At 31.2% G+C, this 21,430-nt stretch overlaps 1 protein-coding gene across 4 annotated transcripts in view; it reads right to left on the reverse strand.

The window, feature by feature from the left end:
* Positions 1 to 787: 787 nt before the first annotated feature.
* The window catches only part of LOC111709876 (acetoacetyl-CoA synthetase), a 21,887-nt gene continuing 1,244 nt past the window's right edge, over positions 788 to 21,430 (reverse strand). Inside the window, exons 1-17 of one of the 4 annotated variants that reach the window (XM_023483831.1) lie at positions 16,892 to 17,019; positions 15,528 to 15,576; positions 14,767 to 14,845; positions 14,071 to 14,131; positions 13,629 to 13,695; positions 12,233 to 12,357; positions 11,330 to 11,385; positions 10,939 to 10,976; positions 10,247 to 10,330; positions 9,259 to 9,302; positions 7,880 to 7,932; positions 7,481 to 7,602; positions 6,114 to 6,196; positions 5,515 to 5,592; positions 4,965 to 5,029; positions 3,824 to 3,923; positions 788 to 1,371 (exon numbers count right to left, since the gene is read on the reverse strand). In XM_023483831.1, coding sequence (XP_023339599.1) covers positions 1,294 to 1,371; positions 3,824 to 3,923; positions 4,965 to 5,029; positions 5,515 to 5,592; positions 6,114 to 6,196; positions 7,481 to 7,602; positions 7,880 to 7,932; positions 9,259 to 9,302; positions 10,247 to 10,330; positions 10,939 to 10,976; positions 11,330 to 11,385; positions 12,233 to 12,357; positions 13,629 to 13,695; positions 14,071 to 14,131; positions 14,767 to 14,845; positions 15,528 to 15,576; positions 16,892 to 16,963 — 1,254 coding nt within the window. In that variant the 5' untranslated portion in view covers positions 16,964 to 17,019 and the 3' untranslated portion in view covers positions 788 to 1,293. Of the gene's footprint in view, positions 1,372 to 1,561; positions 1,654 to 3,104; positions 3,240 to 3,823; positions 3,924 to 4,964; positions 5,030 to 5,514; positions 5,593 to 6,113; positions 6,197 to 7,480; positions 7,603 to 7,879; positions 7,933 to 9,258; positions 9,303 to 10,246; positions 10,331 to 10,938; positions 10,977 to 11,329; positions 11,386 to 12,232; positions 12,358 to 13,628; positions 13,696 to 14,070; positions 14,132 to 14,766; positions 14,846 to 15,527; positions 15,577 to 16,891; positions 17,020 to 21,430 lie in introns of those variants that run through there. The other 3 variants (XM_023483808.1, XM_023483823.1, XM_023483816.1) reach the window with 3 other exon arrangements.

Below are 21,430 nucleotides of genomic sequence, written 5' to 3' on the forward strand. Positions count from 1 at the left end.
GATGTAGGTTGGATTCAAATGTACTAAAGATAAATAAAAATGTTGGTACATGATGGATACAAATGTTCAGAATGGATTATAAATTTTACACAAGTTGGATTTGATTGTTGATCCAGGCTGGATACGAATGTTAAGGATGAATATGAATGTTGAACGATGGATACAAATGTTGATAAAGGTTGGATCCAAATGTCGATACAATATGGATATGAATGCTAGAGGATGGATACAAATGTTGATCAGAATGGATAGAATTGGTGTTTACGTCGTTTGATATAAATGTTGACAAAGGATGGATATGATGTTAATACAGGTCAAATTTGAAGCTTGTTATGTTACTAGATGGATTTGAATGACAATACAGGATGGATTTGAGGATGGATTTGAATGACAATACAGGATGGATACAAATGTTAAAGGATGGATAACTGATATGGGTATCCTGATATAAAATTTTAGTTCTATATGTATATGAATGTTGATAAAAGCTGGGTATGAATGTTGGGTTTAAAGACAATTTTATGGATGAGACTACTGACAAGTAAAACAATTTACAGATTTAATATTTAACAGATGCGACATATGACATATGACATAAAAAAAAATTTTAAAAGAAATTTGAAAAATATTAGAAATAAAATACTTATTTATCGCTTCCAAATAACAAAAATTACATAAACATTCTTTAGTTAAAACTTTTTTCCCTTTTATTTCTATGGAAATTAAGCTTATTTTTAACAATCTTTAACAATAAAATAATTATTAAATGAACAATCTTTAACAATAAAAATAAGTAACTATTAAATGCACAATATAATTATATTTCATCAAAGTTCCCCCACCCCAATTTTGAAAAAAATTTCCCCCAAAAGTGTTTGTGCGGAGAGCCGAAATTTGTTTTTAAGAGTTTGTTCGAATAATTGAGGTGATTTTTAGGAGACAATAAATAAATTTTAGGGGAAAAAAACATAGGAAACAAATTTAGGTAAGAAAATTTTTCTTTTGGTTAGAAGCATCAAAAATTATTGAAAAAATAACCTCTTGATGTTCAATTTTTCATTTTCCCCCAGATCTTTTTTTATAAACTTTGTTCACAACTGGCAAAGATTTCGACTGCTGTTAGTCTACTAGTCAACATTTTAATAATTTGTCAGACAATTTAAAAGCTAATGATATCTGTAAACTATACACAAACCCTGTCACCCTCTACCTTCAGTTTACAAAATTTGCTAAACATCTTAATTGTGCATTCCAAGTACAGGTTAAAAGTTATGCTGTGCAACTTGTACTGGTCTACCACTGTTTAGTTTCTGGAATATTCTCATAAAGTTTTAAGGATTCAGGGTTCCCAAGAGCTCCAAGGTTAGACACCTTAAAATAAATCATCAAATAGAGAAAAAAATTCCTGTGTCAAAAATTACGGTTTTTAAAAATATTTTATGATCAAAAATATAGGAGTAAAACAAAACAACATAATTATTAAATTATTATTCAACACACTGGTGAAAACAAAATTTCAAAAATTTTAAATTTTTTTTTTCGGGCTACTGGGTGTTAAATTTTTTTTTATGCCAGATCACATTTTTTTGGCATTTTCGTCCCTTATATAGACGGTGGCCGGTTCTGATTTAAAAATTAATGTTGTATAATTGCCTAGGAGCAGGATATGAAGTGAGATTGCGATATCTTTTCCCCAAGACTTATAACCTCCGCCGGCTCCAATTATTTCATCTCCGGCCTCGTTGGACATCATTTTTTTTAATATATCCTTTTGATGATCTCTAGAATACACTATAAAAAATAAAGAAATTCTAAAGTTTTTAAGATAGCTTGTCCATACAGATGTTCTAGCGTACAGAGTTTGAATAAAATATATATTAGAGTGGTATTTACTAGAAAAAAGTGTAAAAGGGCCATTTTGTTGTACTTTTTCCATACTGCAGGTGTACTTCACATATTTGTGCTATATAACCTTTTGGGCCATGGAAAATCATTTTATAGAAAATCTAAAATTAATATTTTAAGAAAACCAAATTATGACCAATTATTGACCAATGATCATTTCACATTACATACGATCATTTTCCGTTATAACTTTAAATCAAATGATGTTTTTTATTCACCTTATTCATTTTATAAAGTTTATTTAACAGCTTTAAAAAATTCGAAATTGAAATTAATAGCCTAGGGAACATATTGTATTAATGTACTCTACTGCATATATTTTGTGAACATTTACATGATTTGTACACTTTGAACTTCCTTTCAGGCTGAAAGGTGTACACTTTGAACTCCCTTTAAGGCTGAAAGGGACTGATAAAATTCATTCCGAGGGATTTTCTAAATTCCACTCTAATATATATTCTATTCTCTTTGCCTACATAACATAAGCACATATAATGATAATGATTGATAAAAAAAAGATTGATTGATGAACCAAATTATTGACCGATAACAAGATTATTATTTAAAAAACAAATAACTGTATGATTGATTGTTAAACCGGATGATTGATTGATGAACTGGAAGATTGCAGATTGATAACCATAAGATTACAGATAAACTGGATGATTGATTTATTAATTTGAGAATTGAATAATAAACCTAATGATTGATTTACATACTGGATGATTATTCGATAAACCGGATGATTGATCTATAAAACGGATGATTGACTGATAAACAAGTTGATTTATTGATAACCTGGATGATTGATTAATAACTAAGTGATTGATTGATAACCCAGTTAATATATTGATAACCCTGATGATAGATCGATAACCCAAAGGATTGATTACTAACCACATGGTTTATTGATTATCTAGGTAATTTATTGACAAACTGAATGAGTGATTGATAAATTCAATAATAGATTAATAAACCACATAACTGATTGATCAACAGAATGATTGATTTATTAACCAAAAGATTGATTGATAACTGGTTGATTGAAAAACAAGATGATTAATGGATAAATTCGATGATGGAATAATAAAAAAAATGAATAATTGATAAAAAAGATCATGATTTTTAAACGGGATTATTGGTTGATTAAGTATATGAATTATTGACGAAATGATCGATTTCTAAAACACCGTTTAATTATAAGATTATTTTCTCAATTATTTGTAAATGGAGCCGGTGATGAAAAATCGGAGCCGACGGAGGCCACTTAAAGTCCTTAAAGAGGTTCCATGTCTGCAGAAAATATATCAACAATCTGACTTCATATCCTGCTCCTAGGCAATTATAAAACATTAAATTTTAAATTAGAACCAGCCATTGTCTATATTAGGGAGGCAAATGCAAAAGAAGTGTGATTTGTCAAAAAAAAATATCAACACCCCATAGCCCCCCAAAAAATAATTTTTTGAAATTTTTTTTCATCGATGTGTTAGATAATAATTTAAATAATATTTTCTGTTTTCTTTTAGTCCTATATTTTTAATCAGAACTTGTCACTTTTGGTATTTAAAAAAAAAACAAATTTTTTAAATTTAAAAACGCAATTTTTGACACCCTGTTTTGACATCAAAAACTTGAGGAATTATTTTCTATGTTTTTTTTTTGTGTATTCTGGGGGTCATTGGGAGTACAAATTAAAAAATTTGGCTATTTATGTCCAACCAGGCTGGAGATAAAAAACGGAGCCGACGTAGGTCATTTTTCAGAGGATCCAAGATTATGAATTTTATGAGTCTACATTAAAAAATAGAACCGGCTGCTATTAATATTTAAAGAGATATTACAAAATGTCTTACTTTTTACAGGTGCTTTGCACAGAATTGCGTGCAAAAGCCTAAATATAAATATTACTACTGACCTTTTGTCCTGCTAGAACCTTCTTTACAGCAAGCTCCACCTTCTTCCCGTTTATCGTGTAGGGAATATCTTCAATCTGGAGAATCAAGGCGGGAACATGTCTAATTAATCAATTTGTAAAAATTTAAACTTATAGATAAATCAGAGGATATAACATCTAAACCTACAATCTAAACCTAGTTCAAATGCTTCTTGATTCTGACTCCTCTTCATATTCAAGCTAGAACTAAAATCAAACTTAAAAGTAACTCTAGGGACCAAATTTAATGAACTTCAGTTTTCGCTGTCTGTCGCTGTAGTGTTAAAAATCGGAAAAAAAACTTATTTTTAAAAAGTTTATTTTCCACTGCATTTCATGACATATACTTAAACGGTATGTCTGGGGAAAAAAAATTTGATTTTAAAAGTCAAAAAAGATCATGTTTCCACCCTTTATTTGGCATGTATAGGGAAACAAATTCATGATTTTTTAAATTAAATTGTTAGCTGAAAAGTTCACAACTTCTTCTTGGGGCTGATAAAATAAGATAAAGTTACAAGGTTCTTCTTTCTCTTCATTAGACGGAAGCTAAAAAACATTTTGAGAAAAAATAATTAAAAAAAATATTTTGAGAAAAAATAATTAAAAAAAAACATTTTAATTTTTACTTTCTCAGAACATTTTTAAACTAACGATTTAAATTTTTTTAATAAGTTATGACTGCGGTGAACTGAGGGGCAACTTTCAACTCTAGGAAATAGTTATTGGTGTGTAGAAAAATTCCAGATACCCCAACTTGCTCCATTTTTAGGTATCACTAATTAAAAACAAAAAAATGTTGCCATATATCTATTTTAACGGTTATCATAAAGATGCATTTGCACTTAGAGCCAAAAACGCTGCAATCGTAATTAAATCATTAAAAGTTTACAAATAAAACGAAAATTTGTATCAGACCTGAAATAAAAAATAAAAGTTTTTTTTTGCCTTATATCGGACAATTTTCAAAATATCAACTATTTAGTTGTTGTAAGTGCAATTTTAGATACCGAAATCGACACGTTTGGATAATTGAAATAAGGATCTCCTTTTATTCCACTAAAAATTTCATATATATTTTTTTTCACGTGTAGAGTGTATGGACTGTAAACCTAGACATTACCTGGCTGAGAGTTGGGATCTAATAGTTTTCCTAAGTTTATCAACCAGCACTGGTCCTAGTGGAACCTGGAGTAGGTCTTTATTAAACCATTTTTTAGACGTAACTTTATGTGACCCTCCATACGTGGCTTGTCGGATTTACAATGGTACCTTTATAGCTTAAATTTTATATCAATGTTTATAATTGTTAATTTACAATATAATAAATAATTTTTACAATAATAATTGTTAATTTACAATATATAAAGGGAAGCGCATTTCTACTTTTAACCCTAGAAAAGCGACAATATCTTTGCCATCATTGCTTAAATAAAGGTTTAAAAGGTTCCATTGCAAATCGGGCATTGCCCTCTTTAAATGAAGGGTAATTTGAAATTACAACGACAGTTCATGGAATATTTGTGGTAATTTCTTTTTACTAAACTAATATTTCTTACAGATTTCATGAACTAATATACTATTTGTGGTAGATTTCATGAGGCATGTTTAAAATGTACAGGTAGAACAATGCTCACCCAGATTAATCCTAATCCTAATTCCTAATCCCCGACCTGGAGTTTGAGGAACAGAAGAACCCGTTCTTCAAGACCATCAGGAGAACGCTGCCCAACACACAGGCTATCACTGATCTAAACATTATGCCAGTATTAAACATTGGTATTTATTTTCTTGAAAAATAATTTAACACTCCAATGGGTATTAAGAGAATTTTACCATAGTTCGCAAAATTTAAGAACATTGTAAACTTAAAGGAAGCGTGAAAAATGTAAAATGTTTAGCGGAAAATTTTACTCCAGTTGGGAACCGTGTTACCATTTATAAAAATGACCAAATTAGTTTGCTCTCATAAAGCTAATTTTGTTTTTCAGAATAAAAAGTGAACAATTTTGCTAGGAAAAAATGTCGATTTTAAAAATGTTATAAGTTTAAAATTTTTGCAAAAAATCTGCAAATTTTCATTTTTACCATTACAAAGTATAAATAGCAGCTTGAACAGCAACATTTAAATGAAAAAATTGTTGCTGGAAGTTGAGCGCGCGACGCGCCCTTAAAGCCTGGTAACTATACAAATTTTGATTTAATGATTCGTTCAAAATTTTAAAAAAAAAATTTCATTCATAATGAAAAACACTTGAACATTTAAACATACCTCTGGAAACTGTTCAACAATATTGTAGATTTCAGCAGAACCAAACCTTACTCCACTAGGGTTCAGGGTGCCGTCTGATCTGCCTAAATCAAATCAAACCTTACTCCACTAGGGTTCAGGGTGCCGTCTGATCTGCCTAAATCAAATCAAACCTTACTCCACTAGGAATCAGGGTACCGTCTGATCTACCTAAATCAAATCAAATCTTACAATAATAAGGTTCAGGGTGCCATCTGATATACCTAAATCAAACCAAACCTTACTCCACTAGGAATCAGGGTACCGCCTGATCTACCTAAATCATATCAAACCTTACAATTATAAGGTTCAGGGTGCCATCTGATCTACCTAAAGCAAAACCAAACCCTACTCCACTAGGGTTCAGGAAGCAGGGTGGTACAATTTGATCTACTTAAGTCAAGCCAAATCTTACTCCACTAGGGATCAAGAGGTACCATAAAATCTACCTAAATCAAACTAAATCAAATCAAATCAAATCTCAACCCTGAAGTGAATTAATACTGAGATTTGGCCTGCAAATTATCAGAAATGTTTGTATTTGCCATTAGATTCCAATATCAGGAGATTTAAGTCCTTTATACTGAACATCTGGGTTTCAAAGTTTTCATTTTCCAGCCCTCCTTGTCAATAATCTAAAGGGTTACACACACAGGATGAGACTTCATAGACGACAGCACAGTGCACATAACTCATCCAGTTTTATCAATATATAAAAGAATAGAGTCTTTGCGACAAACTCAAATTTTCTAATCCTTATACCTTTGCAACCTGATGGTGAAAATCTTGGATATTTCAACTTAGACTAGTGTATCTAACAAAATTCACAATTTAAATAATTAAAGTCTAAACTTTGGGTTGCAAAGATGACGGGATTAGAAAATCAGAGTTTGTGGCAAGACTCAATTCCTTTGGCTTGTCTGTCTGACGTCGGTATTGGTGTTTGTCTGGGTGTCTGACTGTTTTGTCTGTTTTCAATAAACGCCAATCAATCAGGACCAAATTTGTTATGACAAATCACATGACCCCAGTAAAGGTTTATAATGGCAGTCAAAGTTGAAAACATTTGCCAAAAAAAAGTCAAATAATATAATTTTTGAAAATGCACCAATTGAAACAGAAAAATACAAAAATTACAACTTGAAAAGTTCAAGCGCAACAGTATGAAGCTAAAATTATTAATTGAAAACGAGGCCTAAAGCTGAAAACTTGTTACTTGCTTTGCTTAACTATTTATTCCAAATGACCAACTAGTAACTGTAAAAACCACGTGCTAGTATGTCGGAAGTGTAGACTAGCGGATGATGCGTAGAGGTCAAAAGATACACCATCTATTTAATCATGTTTACCTAGCATGAGGAATCCCTTAGTTTTGGGATTAATATAAATATAATCTCCGTGTGACCAGACGCCTGGGAACTTGTCAAAATATGCAGAATGATATTTAGCTCCGTCTTCATCATTCCAAAACCTTAAATCATTATATAAAATTATAAATAATAAAACAAATTCAGGAACAGTTCAAGTTCCTTTTTAAAGAAACAAAAGGATAATACAAAGTGAACCAGAAAACTTTACGATAGAAAGACGACAAAAAGGTCGTCTTAGATCTTTAAAATTATTTGCGGCATTCGAAAATATTTCCAAAATCAAAGACGACCCGTAGGAAGTCTAGCTACTGTCATGTTTCGTTGGACACTCTGTACATACGGGATGGTTTAATTTTTGGGTGCAATACAAAACCTCACCTTGTGGGCATTGATGGAAAAGGGACTGTACACACTAACTCTCCCGACACTCCCTGGCATAAATATCAACTTGGACAATTGTTTTAACTACAGTGAAACCCTTAATAACGAATACATCGAAAGAATTCATCAAATGCCGTATTCTTCACTGTCTGATAATGGAATGTTGCAGATATTAAGTTTTTTAATTAAATGATTATATGGAACTCTTTAAAACTGTTCCCGCATATTCATGGATATTTATTTATTTTCGCAAATACTGAAATTTACGTAATATAGTATAAAACTCATTGAAAAAATTATCAAGACGACATTTGATAAATTCTTCCGATGTATTCGTTATCAAGGGTTTCACTGTAGCTTAAATAAAAAAATTGTAGGACATGATTTCTTACTAAGAACTAGACTTCAAAGACGACTGAATGTGTCTAAATTTGTTTCTTTGTTCACTAAATAAATAAATAAATAAATGCCTTTACTATGAATTGTATTTTTTTTATAACAATGAGACAGTTTTACGGTATCTACTTTTTAAGTTAGAGCATAATTTCGTTTGTAAAATTTCACCAGAAGGAATGGTTTTACAATTATTTAATAACCAGGACGAAAATTGTAACACAAATTCTACTGTTAACTAACTTGTTATTTAAAAACAGGTTGAGAAAATAAAAGCTACAAAAAAAATTGATAAAGAATCCAAATTTCAATATGATGATGAAGAAATAATTGATTCTACCATTGATTTCTTCTGTTGAGAAATACAGGGTGTCCCAGGAAACATGACAGTTTTGAATAGTTTTGAATGTCTTCTTTCATATACTGTATAAAATATTAAAGACTTTCTGCAGTTAATTTCGTTAAACAACTTTTTACTCAAATATATTTTTCTTTGAAATGAAATTTTAGTATATATAATTGCCATACAAATTTTTTTATCATTCTCTTTGGTATTAGAAAATTAAAAAATTATGGAACACGACTTTTGAAACTATTTACCAACTGTCATGTTTTGTGGAACACCCTGTATGTTCCTTAACAACAAATTAGTTATAGTTAACTGTAGAATTTTTGCTAGACTTTTGGTCCAGGTTGTTGAATTAAAAAAATCTACAAAGTAATTTTACAAAGTAATTTACAATTTTACTTCGAAATTATACACTGTAAAAATGCCTCATGGTTTTCAAATGAATCCATAAATATTTCTCTATAATACAACACTCTCGGTTCTAATATGCACTCTCGGTTCTAATATGTTACCAAGCCGATTTCTCTCTTTAAGGAAAATACCAAAATTCAACCTTCACATTATTTTTAGGGTTTCAGGTCGTCTTCACAAAGATTACAAAAATACTGTTTAGTATGAAAAATTACAACTTTACCTCAACTCTCTCTCCCAGATCATCCCAAGCTTGTATACTGCAGCCTAGGTTAGAAGTTCATCTTAAGACTTCACTTTGTGGCAGATTTTTTGGACTAAGATACTTTTAAGATAGATCTGATTGACTAAAATACAATGAACAGCAGATTTGTTGGACAAAGATACTATTAATAGCTAATGGGATGGACTGACATACAGAAGAATTGATGGACTAAGATAATATTAACAGTAGAATTGATGGACTACGATATTATTAATGGACTAAAATACTATTTCAGACAGGTTTGATGATACTGTTTGAGGTAGATTTGATGGACTAAAATACCATTTAACATAGATTTGATGGACTAAGATACTATAAATAGCAGACTTCATGACTATAATAATATTTAAGGCAGATTTGATTGAATCAAATACTCATGTTTCAGACAAATTTGCCTGCTTTTTATAACAGATTTGAAGGACTAAAATTCTATTTAAGACAGATTTGATGCACAATACTGAGATTTAAGGCAGATTTAATAGATTTTAAAAACAGATTTGAAGGACTAAAATACTATTTAAGACAGATTTGATGCACTAAAATACCATTTAAGGCACTAAAATACCATTAAAGACAGATTTAATAGACTAAAATACTATTTAAAACGGATTGTATCTATCTATCTATCTATATTTAAGACGGATTTGATGGACTAAAATACTTTTTAGAAAAAATTTGATGGTCTATATAATTATGAATTACAGCAGATTTAAGGCAGATTTGATTGACTAAAATACTTCTAGGACAGATTTGATGGGCTAAAATACACACATTTAAGCCAAAAATATTTGTTAAAACAGATTTTATGGACAAAGATACTTTTTAAGGCAGATTTGAAGGGTTAAGACACTTTTTAAGACAGATTTTTTGTGCTTTTTTTGGGTGTACACTGTACAATGTTCATTGTACAATATTAAACAAGAATAATCATAGATGGAACCCTTACCTAGGTGGGGGCTCTGTATCTCTCCCTTGAATACAGGCAGTACAGAATTCTCACCCATGAAGCAGGCAATAATATCGGTTCCACCTAAAGAAATCAAATCAAATCAAGAAGCAGACTAAAAGGGGTACGTCATCACGATCCCCAGTAAACCCAAGGGATTTGAAACCTGGCGCAGGCGGCAGGCATAGTCTTTTGTCAAATATATACAAATTTAGTTTGTCTGTTTGTATCCAATAAACTTCAAAACGGCTGAACCGTTCAGACTTTAATGACTACATGGAAGGTTTATTCGACTTTGGAAAAGTTGGTAAAATTAGCCAATGAAAACAGAAAAATATATAAAAAATTTTAACTTTCAAAATGTACCGAATGTGTGCAGAAACAATAGCTACAAAATGCTAAGAATATGACTTATCGCCTGAATCCCAAATAAGGCCAATTTTTCACTTATTGAATCACTTAACTTATTGCTTGTTTTGCAGGAATCGTTGCATGATGGTGTGGGGGAAAATTCGGTTTACAGAAACACAATTTGAGAAAATATCTAGACTTTCACGTAAGTGCAAAAATGCAAAATTTGCGCCACAAAAATAAATATTACGAAATGCTCAACATTTTCTGTATTTTGGTGAAATCCATATTTCAACTGATGAATCACAAAAATAAAAATTTTATTTGCATCATCTACTCACCAGAAATGGAGGCCAGAAGCACATCTGCTTTGATTTCCCTGAAACAATGTATTTTTCAAATCATTATGAAATAAAAAACTATTCAAGATTGTTTTCAAAGTTAAAAATAATTTTTTTTGAGACCTCAAAAATTTATTTAGCATTGGAACAATTATTTACTTTAATTTACTTTATTTTTTTGTCAAAGCTTTAGAGAAATATTTCTTAAAAACTTTTCTAGAAAAAACTCTTAAATTTTCTCCACACAACTGTTAAGAATTACCAAAATGTAAAAATTCCCACCCAACAAACAAATAGATATTAAAAGATTCTTTTTCGTAAAAATATGGATGTTTGTTACATAACGTACGCTTTACAGTGTACACTGTACAATTGCTAAATTTGTATGTACCTGTAAACGTAATCATAAGAGTGTGGTACGAGGGGAGACCCAGTCGAACAAATTGCCTGAAAAAAGAGAAAAACTTCAATTAAGAAATTAACTAATTCGAAGTCGAATGATATATTGATAAATGCAGGTTTTAAATATTTTTTAAATAAATATTTTAGGGGAAAATAAATACACTTCTGAGTCTAAAACTAAAGAATGCGCGAATTTTAAGTTCGAGGTTAAAAGTTCTGTAAAATAATGAATAGCTACTTAAATATTAAACGTTCTCAATTTTAAATTTGAATTTCCCGGGAAAATCTGAACCAATCAGAGAAAAGGATTTACGGAGAATATTACATAACCATCCCTAATCAGCTGATTACGTAACGGAAAACAAAACATTTTTCGAGTTACAACCGTATTTTGGGTTTACATGCAAAAATTAATTAATCTAAAACGTGAAATTTCTTTAACAAGGTTTTCACTTTTAAATATAACGTAAAGTCGATTTAGGCGAGTTAAATATTTAACCACAGGGTTAAATATTTAACCTCACGGTTAAAGTTCAGGTTTAAATTAAGTCAGAAGTGGCATTTAACCATGAACTTAAAATTTAAGTCAAAACTTTTCGTTCTTTAGTTTTAGACTCTGGGTGTCAAAAGTATCAAAATGAAAGATCTTACTTGACATGAAAGTTTAGGTCAATGAGTGTGATAAGTGCTAAGTTTTCAAACTATAGGACTGAGTATGAGTTCTTCTTAGTCCAAAGTTTTTAGGCTTACTTTTAAAGTTTTAGCCTATATTAAGTTCTAAGTTTTTAAGACTTCTTCTATCTTAGAAGTTTTTAAGGCTTACTTTTAAAGTTTTAAGACTATGAGAAGGTATCGTAAGACTTTTTCTTTGTTAGAATTTTTTAACGCTTACTTTTAAAGTTTTAAGACTATGTGAAGTTCTTGGTTGTAGATGACGTTCCTCTTGGACAGCAATCCATTTTGCTGATGTACCGAATACAGTCACTCCACACTCGTCTACTATATCCCACATGACAGCTGGAGAAAATAGAATAAGATTGTTATTTTTATTTGTGTTTACTACATAAAAGTAACGTTCGGAATTCTCCTATTTGCCGAAAAAAAGACAAAATCTTGAAATTCATGTTCAGATAAAAATAGGTCGTACATGGTTACCGCGGTGAATCGGGCTGGCCCTCTTTCACATGAAATTATCATTACAGTCCTTTAAAAACAAACTTGTTAATAGCAAAATTGGCCAGTTTAAATTGCAGAATTGCTGTGTTTCGTGAACATTTTCACTAGGCTATTCGAAATCCATTGGTGTATCTTGTATACATTAGTTCTGAGACTCATCCCCCCCTTTCAAATTATTTTGTCACCCAAAGAAAAAACTTGAAAACTGGTGTTTTTTTAATAGGGTTTGGCAGCCCTCGTAAACTTCAAAAGCTGCGACGCAGATGTTTGGATTTTAAATGCATAATGCAAAAATGGTGCCCTAAATAGGTCAATAACCAGGCCCCCTGAAAATAAAAAAATAAAATTTTTAAATTATTTAGCGAATCCTTAATTGTAAAATTTCTTAGCAGTGAAGCGCACGATGAGGGGGGGGGATTTTTTCAGTCAAGACTGTGCACTGTAACAGACTAGCTTTTTAAAGCGGAAAACATGACATTGCTATTGAAAGAAAAAATATGAAATATTTCCCAATAATTGTGTTACTTGGTTCACTGTGTAAACCAAAACTATTAAATAAAAATAATTTCCGCCTTTTTCTCACTTTTCCTTATTTTTCCTTATTTTTCCTCATTTTTCCTTTCCTTTTCCCTCTCCCCCTTTCCCCTTCCCTTTTCCCCTTTTTTCTTTTACTTCATTTTTTCCGCCAACCCCTTAAACAACTCATATTTTTGCAAACTTCAATATTTTTTGTCGGAATAGTGTAAAACAGTCGTTCTCATTATGCCAGTTTTTTGAGCTTTCTACATCAAATCTTCTTGTGGGTGTAGTGGTTGTTTTCCTAATAACAGTTTTCTGAATCCTGTATATATCTGTGCGTTGGTGTAATAGTCGTCTTCCTTTTTAACAGTCTTATGAGTCTTCTACAAAGTTTACATACTTGTGTGTGGTAGAAGATGGGTAGAAGAGGTCTATTGTCTATTAAACAGTTCTAAGAGTTCTTCAAATACCTGTGTGTGAAGGAAGAGGCCCTTTTGAACAGTTTTATATGTCCTCTTAATACCTCTGTGTGGGTGAAATGGTCGTCTTCCTATAATACCTGTATTGTACAGTTTTATGCGTCCTCTAAATACCTGTGTGTGGATGAAGAGGTGAACCATCGTATAATACTAAACTGCAACCAGCGGCTAGAGCTGTCACCTAAGCAAATAAAGATGACGATTAAAAAAACAACCATGAAAGTAATAATACCAAAGATATCAAATTCTAAAATTTTATAAATATTATTTGGCTGAATAACAGAAAATTTGCAAAATTTTAATAAGAAAATTTGCAATTTTCAGTTCTGGTCTAATTTTTAAGGAAAAGTTGTTTTTCAATGGCTTTTATTTCTTCTTAGTATATTCTAAAGTTATAAATATACAGACACCTCGGTATCAATAGGAAAATCTTTTTAAACCCGAGGTCTTGAAATTGTAGGTAAAAATAACAGGATAAAATTCTTTTTGTTTTTATGGCCAAAAATTAAAATTGGGTCAGAACTTAGAATCTAGGCTCTGGTATGGATTTATTTACCTCCCAGTTCCACATCATCCACCCTGTTGTTGTGTAGTACATCAAGGTATCCTCAGTACTTCTAAAATACAAAAATATAAAAAAATATCTAAGCCAATCAATGAGAACAGACCTCAATGGGCTACAACTTGTGTCAGTTCTTTTCATGTTTTTGGACAAAAATCTGGAAGTTTAACAATTTTTCATAATTGTTTATTCTAAACATTTGCTTTCTGAACACAATGCTAATGACAATACGAACCAAAACAATAGTTTTTTTTTGGTTCATCTATCTTCTATATTTTCTCTCAAACTTTGCATAGCTTAAAAAAGGAAACTTATGCAGAACACTATTTTTAAATGTTGGTACCTTGTCAAGTTCACATCATGTGTGCTACCTCTATAAGTCTAAGAAGTTTTTAAGGAGTGGCAAAAAGTTTGTTTTCATTTTACCGTAACATACTTAAACAACAACTTGTTGAATTTCCTTTGATTTTTAATAATTAAGAAATGCAAGATACAGAAGAATGAATTGAAACTACAGATCCTGCTGTTTGAAGAGTTTTATTTTGTCATTAAAGTGATTATACTATATATCGCCCGCCTACCTAACCTCTGACTGGGATGGATCGTTTCCACTTTTTTGAAAACCGATTGTTTCGTTTCAAAAATAACAAAGAAAAAAAGAAAAACTACGAGAGGACGAGGCAAATTTACCGGTTCCCTTGCACAATATGCTCCTCCAGATGCTTGAGAAGGGTTCCTCCAACAGAATGGACCATACATTTAGGAGCTCCTACAAGATAATGTAATACATTTAGGATCGCTCCTTCAAGATATATTTCTTAATTTGAAAAAATAATTTTGGACCTCAGTTCCATAAAAACCTGAAAGGATTTAACATTTCAAAATTATATTCTTTAAAAGTTTAGTTTAATTTACCTAGGCAAAAAGTTGTCTCAGACCCTGATTGAAATTGTAGGCCAAAAATTTCGAATAAATAAAAAAACGAAATTTGGGAGTACATTACTATAATACAAGGTGTCCCAAAAACATGGGAATTCAGAGACGAATTCGATATCGTCTTTGTTAAGAATTAGCACTGAAATACCTAATTACAAAAGCCATAATATTATTATGTCTGCTAGAGTTTATTTAATGAAAAGGGTAAAAGACTGTAAAGATGTGTCTATAATGTCTCCGCAAGATGAACAGTGAAGACGCGCGGACAAGTTTACTCTTTTTGTATTCTGTAATTTTCTTGTTTTACCAAGTACAACCGTATGCAGTCAAAACATAAACAAACAACATGTGAACATAGCAGACGAAACTCTTACAGATTACAGCTTTCTCAGTAGGTATCACTATACTAAATCAAATAATTATTTAAAAAGACGATATCGAATTCGTCACTGATTTCCCATGTTTATTGGGACACCCTGTACTGAATCTAATAATCTGAATAACTAGAATATTACCTGTAGTTCCACTACTGTACATGATAAAGAGCGGGTGGTTAAAAGGGACCTGGGAAAAAAAAGATAAATGATTATTCGCCTCCAACTTTTGTATCCCTATATATTTGCAACCTCATGGTGAACATTTTTTGGGTATAAAGTATTGAAAGGAGTACCCGAGTTCATCAAAAATATTTTTTTCTACAGAAGTTCAGTTTAGGTATTAAAACAATTTAGTATTTAATTGCTGAATTTTTTAGACAAGAATTAGAAAAGATTAAAACTTGCCTTTTGATGTCCAACTTTTCTTTTTTAATCATATCACCCAAAAATATTTTTTTTCACAGAAGTTAAGTAAAGTTGGGCGGAGCGCCATAACAAGTTTCAGGGTTTTAATTGCTGAATTTATGTGTAAAAATATAAAAAAGGATGTAAAAACTTTTAATGTAAAATTTTTCATTTTTCCCCCGCATAAAATTATTGCATCAACCCCTTCATGAAACAATATCCGTTTTTTCAACTCAATTTTAGAGAATCTTAAAATGGCGAAACAAAGAAATAAGAACAATTAAATGAATATTTATCATGAATTCAGAGCTACATGTATATTGCCGAATGACTTTATAAGATTATATTCTGCCAATTTCATGGATCTTCAATTGATATGAAGCCCAACCATATCAGAAGATTAGTTGACAAGATTAACAAGTTATTTCTTTAATTCATTTAAACCAGGTAAAGAATTCATTCTTGAATGAATAAGAAATGAGAAAATCGATCACTGATATATTAGAAGTCATCTCTGAATGTATCTACAGTAAATACTTCCTTAAAATGATTCATGCATTACTTTGGCGTTGAACAATGAACATCTCAAATGAAATATTATATGCTTAAAATATTATCATGAATCTAACAATAAGGGGAAAAATATCGTCGTTTTCCAGTTGAATTCAGTTCTTTGTCGTTGTTGCTCAAAATCTGCAACCCACTTTTGAGAACCCACAATTTAAATTCGAAATTTTCAGATAGGAAAATCTGGAACAATTTTTTGCTTGAAATTAGCTCTTTTTAAACAATGCCAAAAGACGACTTCAAGGGAGCAAAATGTTTTGAATTATTAAAGAAGACGACATTTTTTATAAGTTTTATTATACCAAAAATGATTAAGATTTGTGTAAATTTTCTGACGCGTATTTCTTTACTATTAGCGACGTCTTTGCTAAGAACCTTTTATCAGTTAATAATTACCCCTAACCCTTAAAAGTTTTTTAAAGCAAACCAATGTATTGTTTATCATCAGTAGGAGGAATACATAGAATAAATTAAAGTAAGAAATATATCAAATATTTAAAGATTTAAACTTCCCAATCAGCTCCATTTACCTGTTCATACTGCAGCTGTGGGACGGTACCGTCCTGGTTCAATCCTAAGTCAAGGAACTCGTCCAGGAACATTGAGTTCCGTACTCCAGATTTATCTATCTCAACCTCTCTAACATTAATAAATCAATCAATGGTATTTCATCTTAAAGTCATCCCAGTTCGGGTGATTAAAATCACCAACGGGGTTAGGCACACTATGTGCGCAAGTGCTAATACATATCTTGGAAATCCAGTGCTAATAAACATCTTGCTTCATCTGCACATGAAGAAAGCTGCTCAGATGTTTGCAGTTTCAAATGGTTGAATACAAGATTTATGAAAATATATCAAATATCCTTGTTGAGAATGATAATATTTTGATAATTCTTAAGAAACTACTTTTTATTTTTATTTCAAGGTAAACTAATAGCCCTGAAATATGCAGGACAGTAATTTATATATTAAACTCGTTATTTTCGCGGCATTTGATCTTGAATAGGTTGAGAATACGACATTATTAAAACTCTTGAGTTGTATCCATAAGGGTCTCCAATATAAAACTTGGATTCTCCAATTAAAATCTGGATTCTTAGGGTTTCTGCTATAAGAGCTTGGAGTCTTTGATAGAAACCTGGAAGTCCTGTTAACAAGCTTGGAGACTTAAATAAAAATCTGAAAGTCTTGAGCCTCGGCTAAAAAACTTGGGAGTCTCCAATTTAAAGTTGGGGGTCTTTGATGCAAAGTTTGAGGTAGCCAATGAAATTCTTGAGGAGGCGTTAGGGTAAGAGATAAAATGTATTGAAATAAATAGATTCATTTTAAGCAGTTAAATATTCAGAATCAAGTCAGATCCATCCTTCCATCCTTCCATCCTTCCATCCTTCCACCTATCCACCTATTTTTGAAAAAAAAAAACGCTATTCCAAGATTGACATTTACGGACAAGAGAAAGTTAATTTAGTGCCACAAAGATTAACTTTAATTTAAGATGTGGTTATTTTTTTTGGTTTATGTGCACAATAGAAATAGTTGAACTAGCCGTCGTAATTTATTCAACTGAATTAGTGTCTTAACATCCGTTAAAAGTACCTTTGGTTGAATCTGTGTGAATCGATCCAGAACTCCAGAGACTCCAAAATCTGGAGAGGTAGAACTCCAAACAGCTCCTAAAACAAGAAAAAATTATTTTTAGGACAAATTCTGAAAAGTGATATTTTGATTTTTAAAGCTCAATCATAAATAAATACTCAAAATCACTAAAAATTAAAAACAAATCTAATTGAATACTTTTTAACAATGGTAACATTATCTAAAATATATTAACATAGAAATTGCTTAGTTGATCCTTAGAAAATAAAAATAACAACAAATTAATTAATAGAATAACTTTCACATATTCTTTATCGGTGCGCCCAATACAGAAACCTTTTGTAGNGGTTAACAAACTAACCTATAGCCGCTGTTGCTGCCATAGCTTCTATGGCTTCAGGACAGTTTGGTATATAACCAACCACACGATCACCCTTTTTCACTCCACATGCCTTTAAACCTGGTCAAAAGTATAAAGATAAAACTCAATAAACTTTCAAAAAAATCTGGAATACATTTTTTTTTAGAAAATTATGGGTTATAAAGGGCACGCCCATGCTTGACACCATTATTTTTTTAGAAGATGAACAAAATTTAATGAATTGCGCAAAATAGTTGAACCACAGTGACGTTGAAGTACTTCTCTTGAACTTGAATCAACGCACATAAGAAGTTGCCTAACAAGTTTAATTACTTCTCGTCATTAAATCTAATCCAAGTTTCAGAAATACCCCTTAATGATCTTAAAGTTTAATTCTTCGTTAAAAACTTTGAAAACTTTTTGTGCTATACGCATGCCAAATTTTACTAAAGATAAGGTTTTAAAAGCCCATTTTTTTGCTGTATAATTACAGAGCGTCCCATATCATATTAGATTATCAACAATCTTTATAACGCCAAAATACGCACATAATACGCGAAAAATCTAGCATTTTCTGCCAACAAAATTTTCTATTAGCCTTTTTAAATTTTTTAAATGATTCATTCTTCTTAAATTTTCTGATTAGTCCCGAAAATCGTAATTCAGACCCATTCTCGGTCTAATATGATGCGGGACATCCTGTATTATCCACATAAAAAATAAAATATGACCAATTTAAAAAAAAATGATTAGATTTTCGATAGTTCACAAAATAGAAATTACGCTCTAAAGGTTTGTTTTTAAAAAGTGTTAATTTCAAACATTTTCTCTATTGTTTCTGAAGCATAAATGCCCAAGTCACTAAATAGGGGAGCCCAAAAAAAATTATTTCCAAATAGAACATGACTGAAATCTCGTACACGCTTGATCATACAAAGCGTTGAGAATTACACCTGCCCCTTTGCAAATGGAGGGTCTACAGTTAACATTTACCTGCAGCATATCTGGCTACTCTATCTCTGAGCTGACCAAAGGTTTGAGTTTTTATTTCCTCTTTTCCTTTCCTCTCCGTAGCAGAGTATAGAGCAATCTTAGAGTCCTCAGGATATCTGGTTTCAACAAACAAAAATAAGTAGGGAAGGAATTCGTTGGAAAATGTTGACCCCCCCCCCCCCCGCTAATGGAAAAATCCTTCCCCAAATATTACAAAAAAAATGCTCACTAGGTCTAGTTATCTCTATTTTGGGGAAACCTAAAGAATTGTGTTCACAGACCCATCTGACTTCATAAGCTAATTGTCAAACTACTGGTAAAACTATTTGCTTGATAAAAGCATTGAAAACACATTAGATTGTTTGAAAATTGACTTTCTATTCAATTGGGCCCTATAATGTATTAAGGAAAATACGACCATCAATGACTTATTTAACTGTTTTAGTTTTAGAAAATTTAACTATGTTCAAAATGGATTATTAAGAAAAAAATACCTGAGTAAGTTTTCAGCATAGTTTAATCTCGAACCTGGAAACCATTGTGGGATCTTTTCCATCCCAATATTCTAGAGTAAATTTATTTCATTATCATTTTTTATTTTTTTAAATTCATATATTTCTCTAATTTTTACAAATCAAATCGGATGATTGACTGTAGTAGTATTCGGTAAAAACTAAAAATGAGTTAACAAAATGTGAAAATTTCATTAAGATGCACAGTTAACTTTTAAGAAAGTTCAAAATAAAGAGAAATACATCTTAAAATGATCAAAAATGTGAAAGATACCGCGTTTTTTGGCTCAAAAAGGGTTCCATTCTGCTAATTTTTCATTGTTTCTTATTAGCAATAAGTAATCAAGTCACTTTTGCAGAAAACCCACAAATGAAAATAAACAAAAACATGATTATCTAATTAATGCTTGATCAGACAAAGCTTTTAAGGATAACTTTGTAAATCGGGCATTGCAATCTTTGCATGGAGGGTCACTTGAAGTTAAAAACAATTGCTTTCAAGGTTTGACATCACCAATAGAACCTATGCAGTATGCACTTTCGATTTGTTGACTTTTACTTTAAGCTGTGTCACAGTTGTCCTCATTAGCGACCAAACAATTTAAAGACTGATGAGTGATGGTCAAGTCACGGGCAACGCAAGGTGTTTTTGCTAGTTTTACTTTTATTGAAGAAATGTATATTCTGCAGGAACCTTTTTTGTTTCAAATTAATAACCAAGTCCACTCCATTTTAATATGGCGAAACATTTATTCAATATTTTACCTTGTCAATCACTGTGCTACCTTTAACAGAACTAATTACACCTAATAATAAAAAACACATTTTTAATCTTAATTTTCTAAAATCTAAGTTTCACCGCTCTTTCTTGCCTTTAAACTGTTATGCGCTATAGTATAAAACACTAAAAATTTAAATTTTGGATTTCTCTGCTAGCTTATAATTTTAAATTTCATAAAAAAATCGTCATTTTTTCCCCGAAAAAAAGGCATACCTTATCAGACCAGCCGTTTTGACATTTAAAGGAAACGAACAAAGAAAGCAAGGGACGAGGCATATANATTATATTCTGCCACTTTCATGGATCTTCAATTGATATGAAGCCCAACCATATCAAAAGATTAGTTGACAAGATTAACAAATTATTTCTTTAATTCATTTAAACCAGGTAAAGAATTCATTCTTGAATGAATAAGAAATGAGAAAATCGATCACTGATATGAGAAGTCATCTCTGAATGTATCTACAGTAATTACTTCCATAAAATGATTCATGCATTACTTTGGCGTTGAACAATGAACATTCTCAAATTTATTTGTGTTTAAGATATCTCAAAAGAATTAGTATACGCTTAAAATAGTAATCATGAATCTAACAATAAGGGGAAAAATATCGTCGTTTCCCAGTTGAATTCAGTAAATTATGTTCTTTGTCTTTGTTGCTCAAAATCTGCAAGCCACTTTTGAGAACCCACAATTCAAATTCGAAATTTCCAATAGGAAAATCTGGAATAATTTTTTGCTTGAAATTAGCTCTTTTAAGCAGGGGCGTACGAGGGGGGGGGCCGCGCCCCCCCGCCCCCCTCTACGCGTGCCCCCCCTGAGA

The sequence above is a fragment of the Eurytemora carolleeae genome, unplaced genomic scaffold (assembly GCF_000591075.1).
Source record: "Eurytemora carolleeae unplaced genomic scaffold, Eaff_2.0 scaffold46, whole genome shotgun sequence".
In the NCBI taxonomy this organism is placed as follows: domain Eukaryota; kingdom Metazoa; phylum Arthropoda; class Copepoda; order Calanoida; family Temoridae; genus Eurytemora; species Eurytemora carolleeae.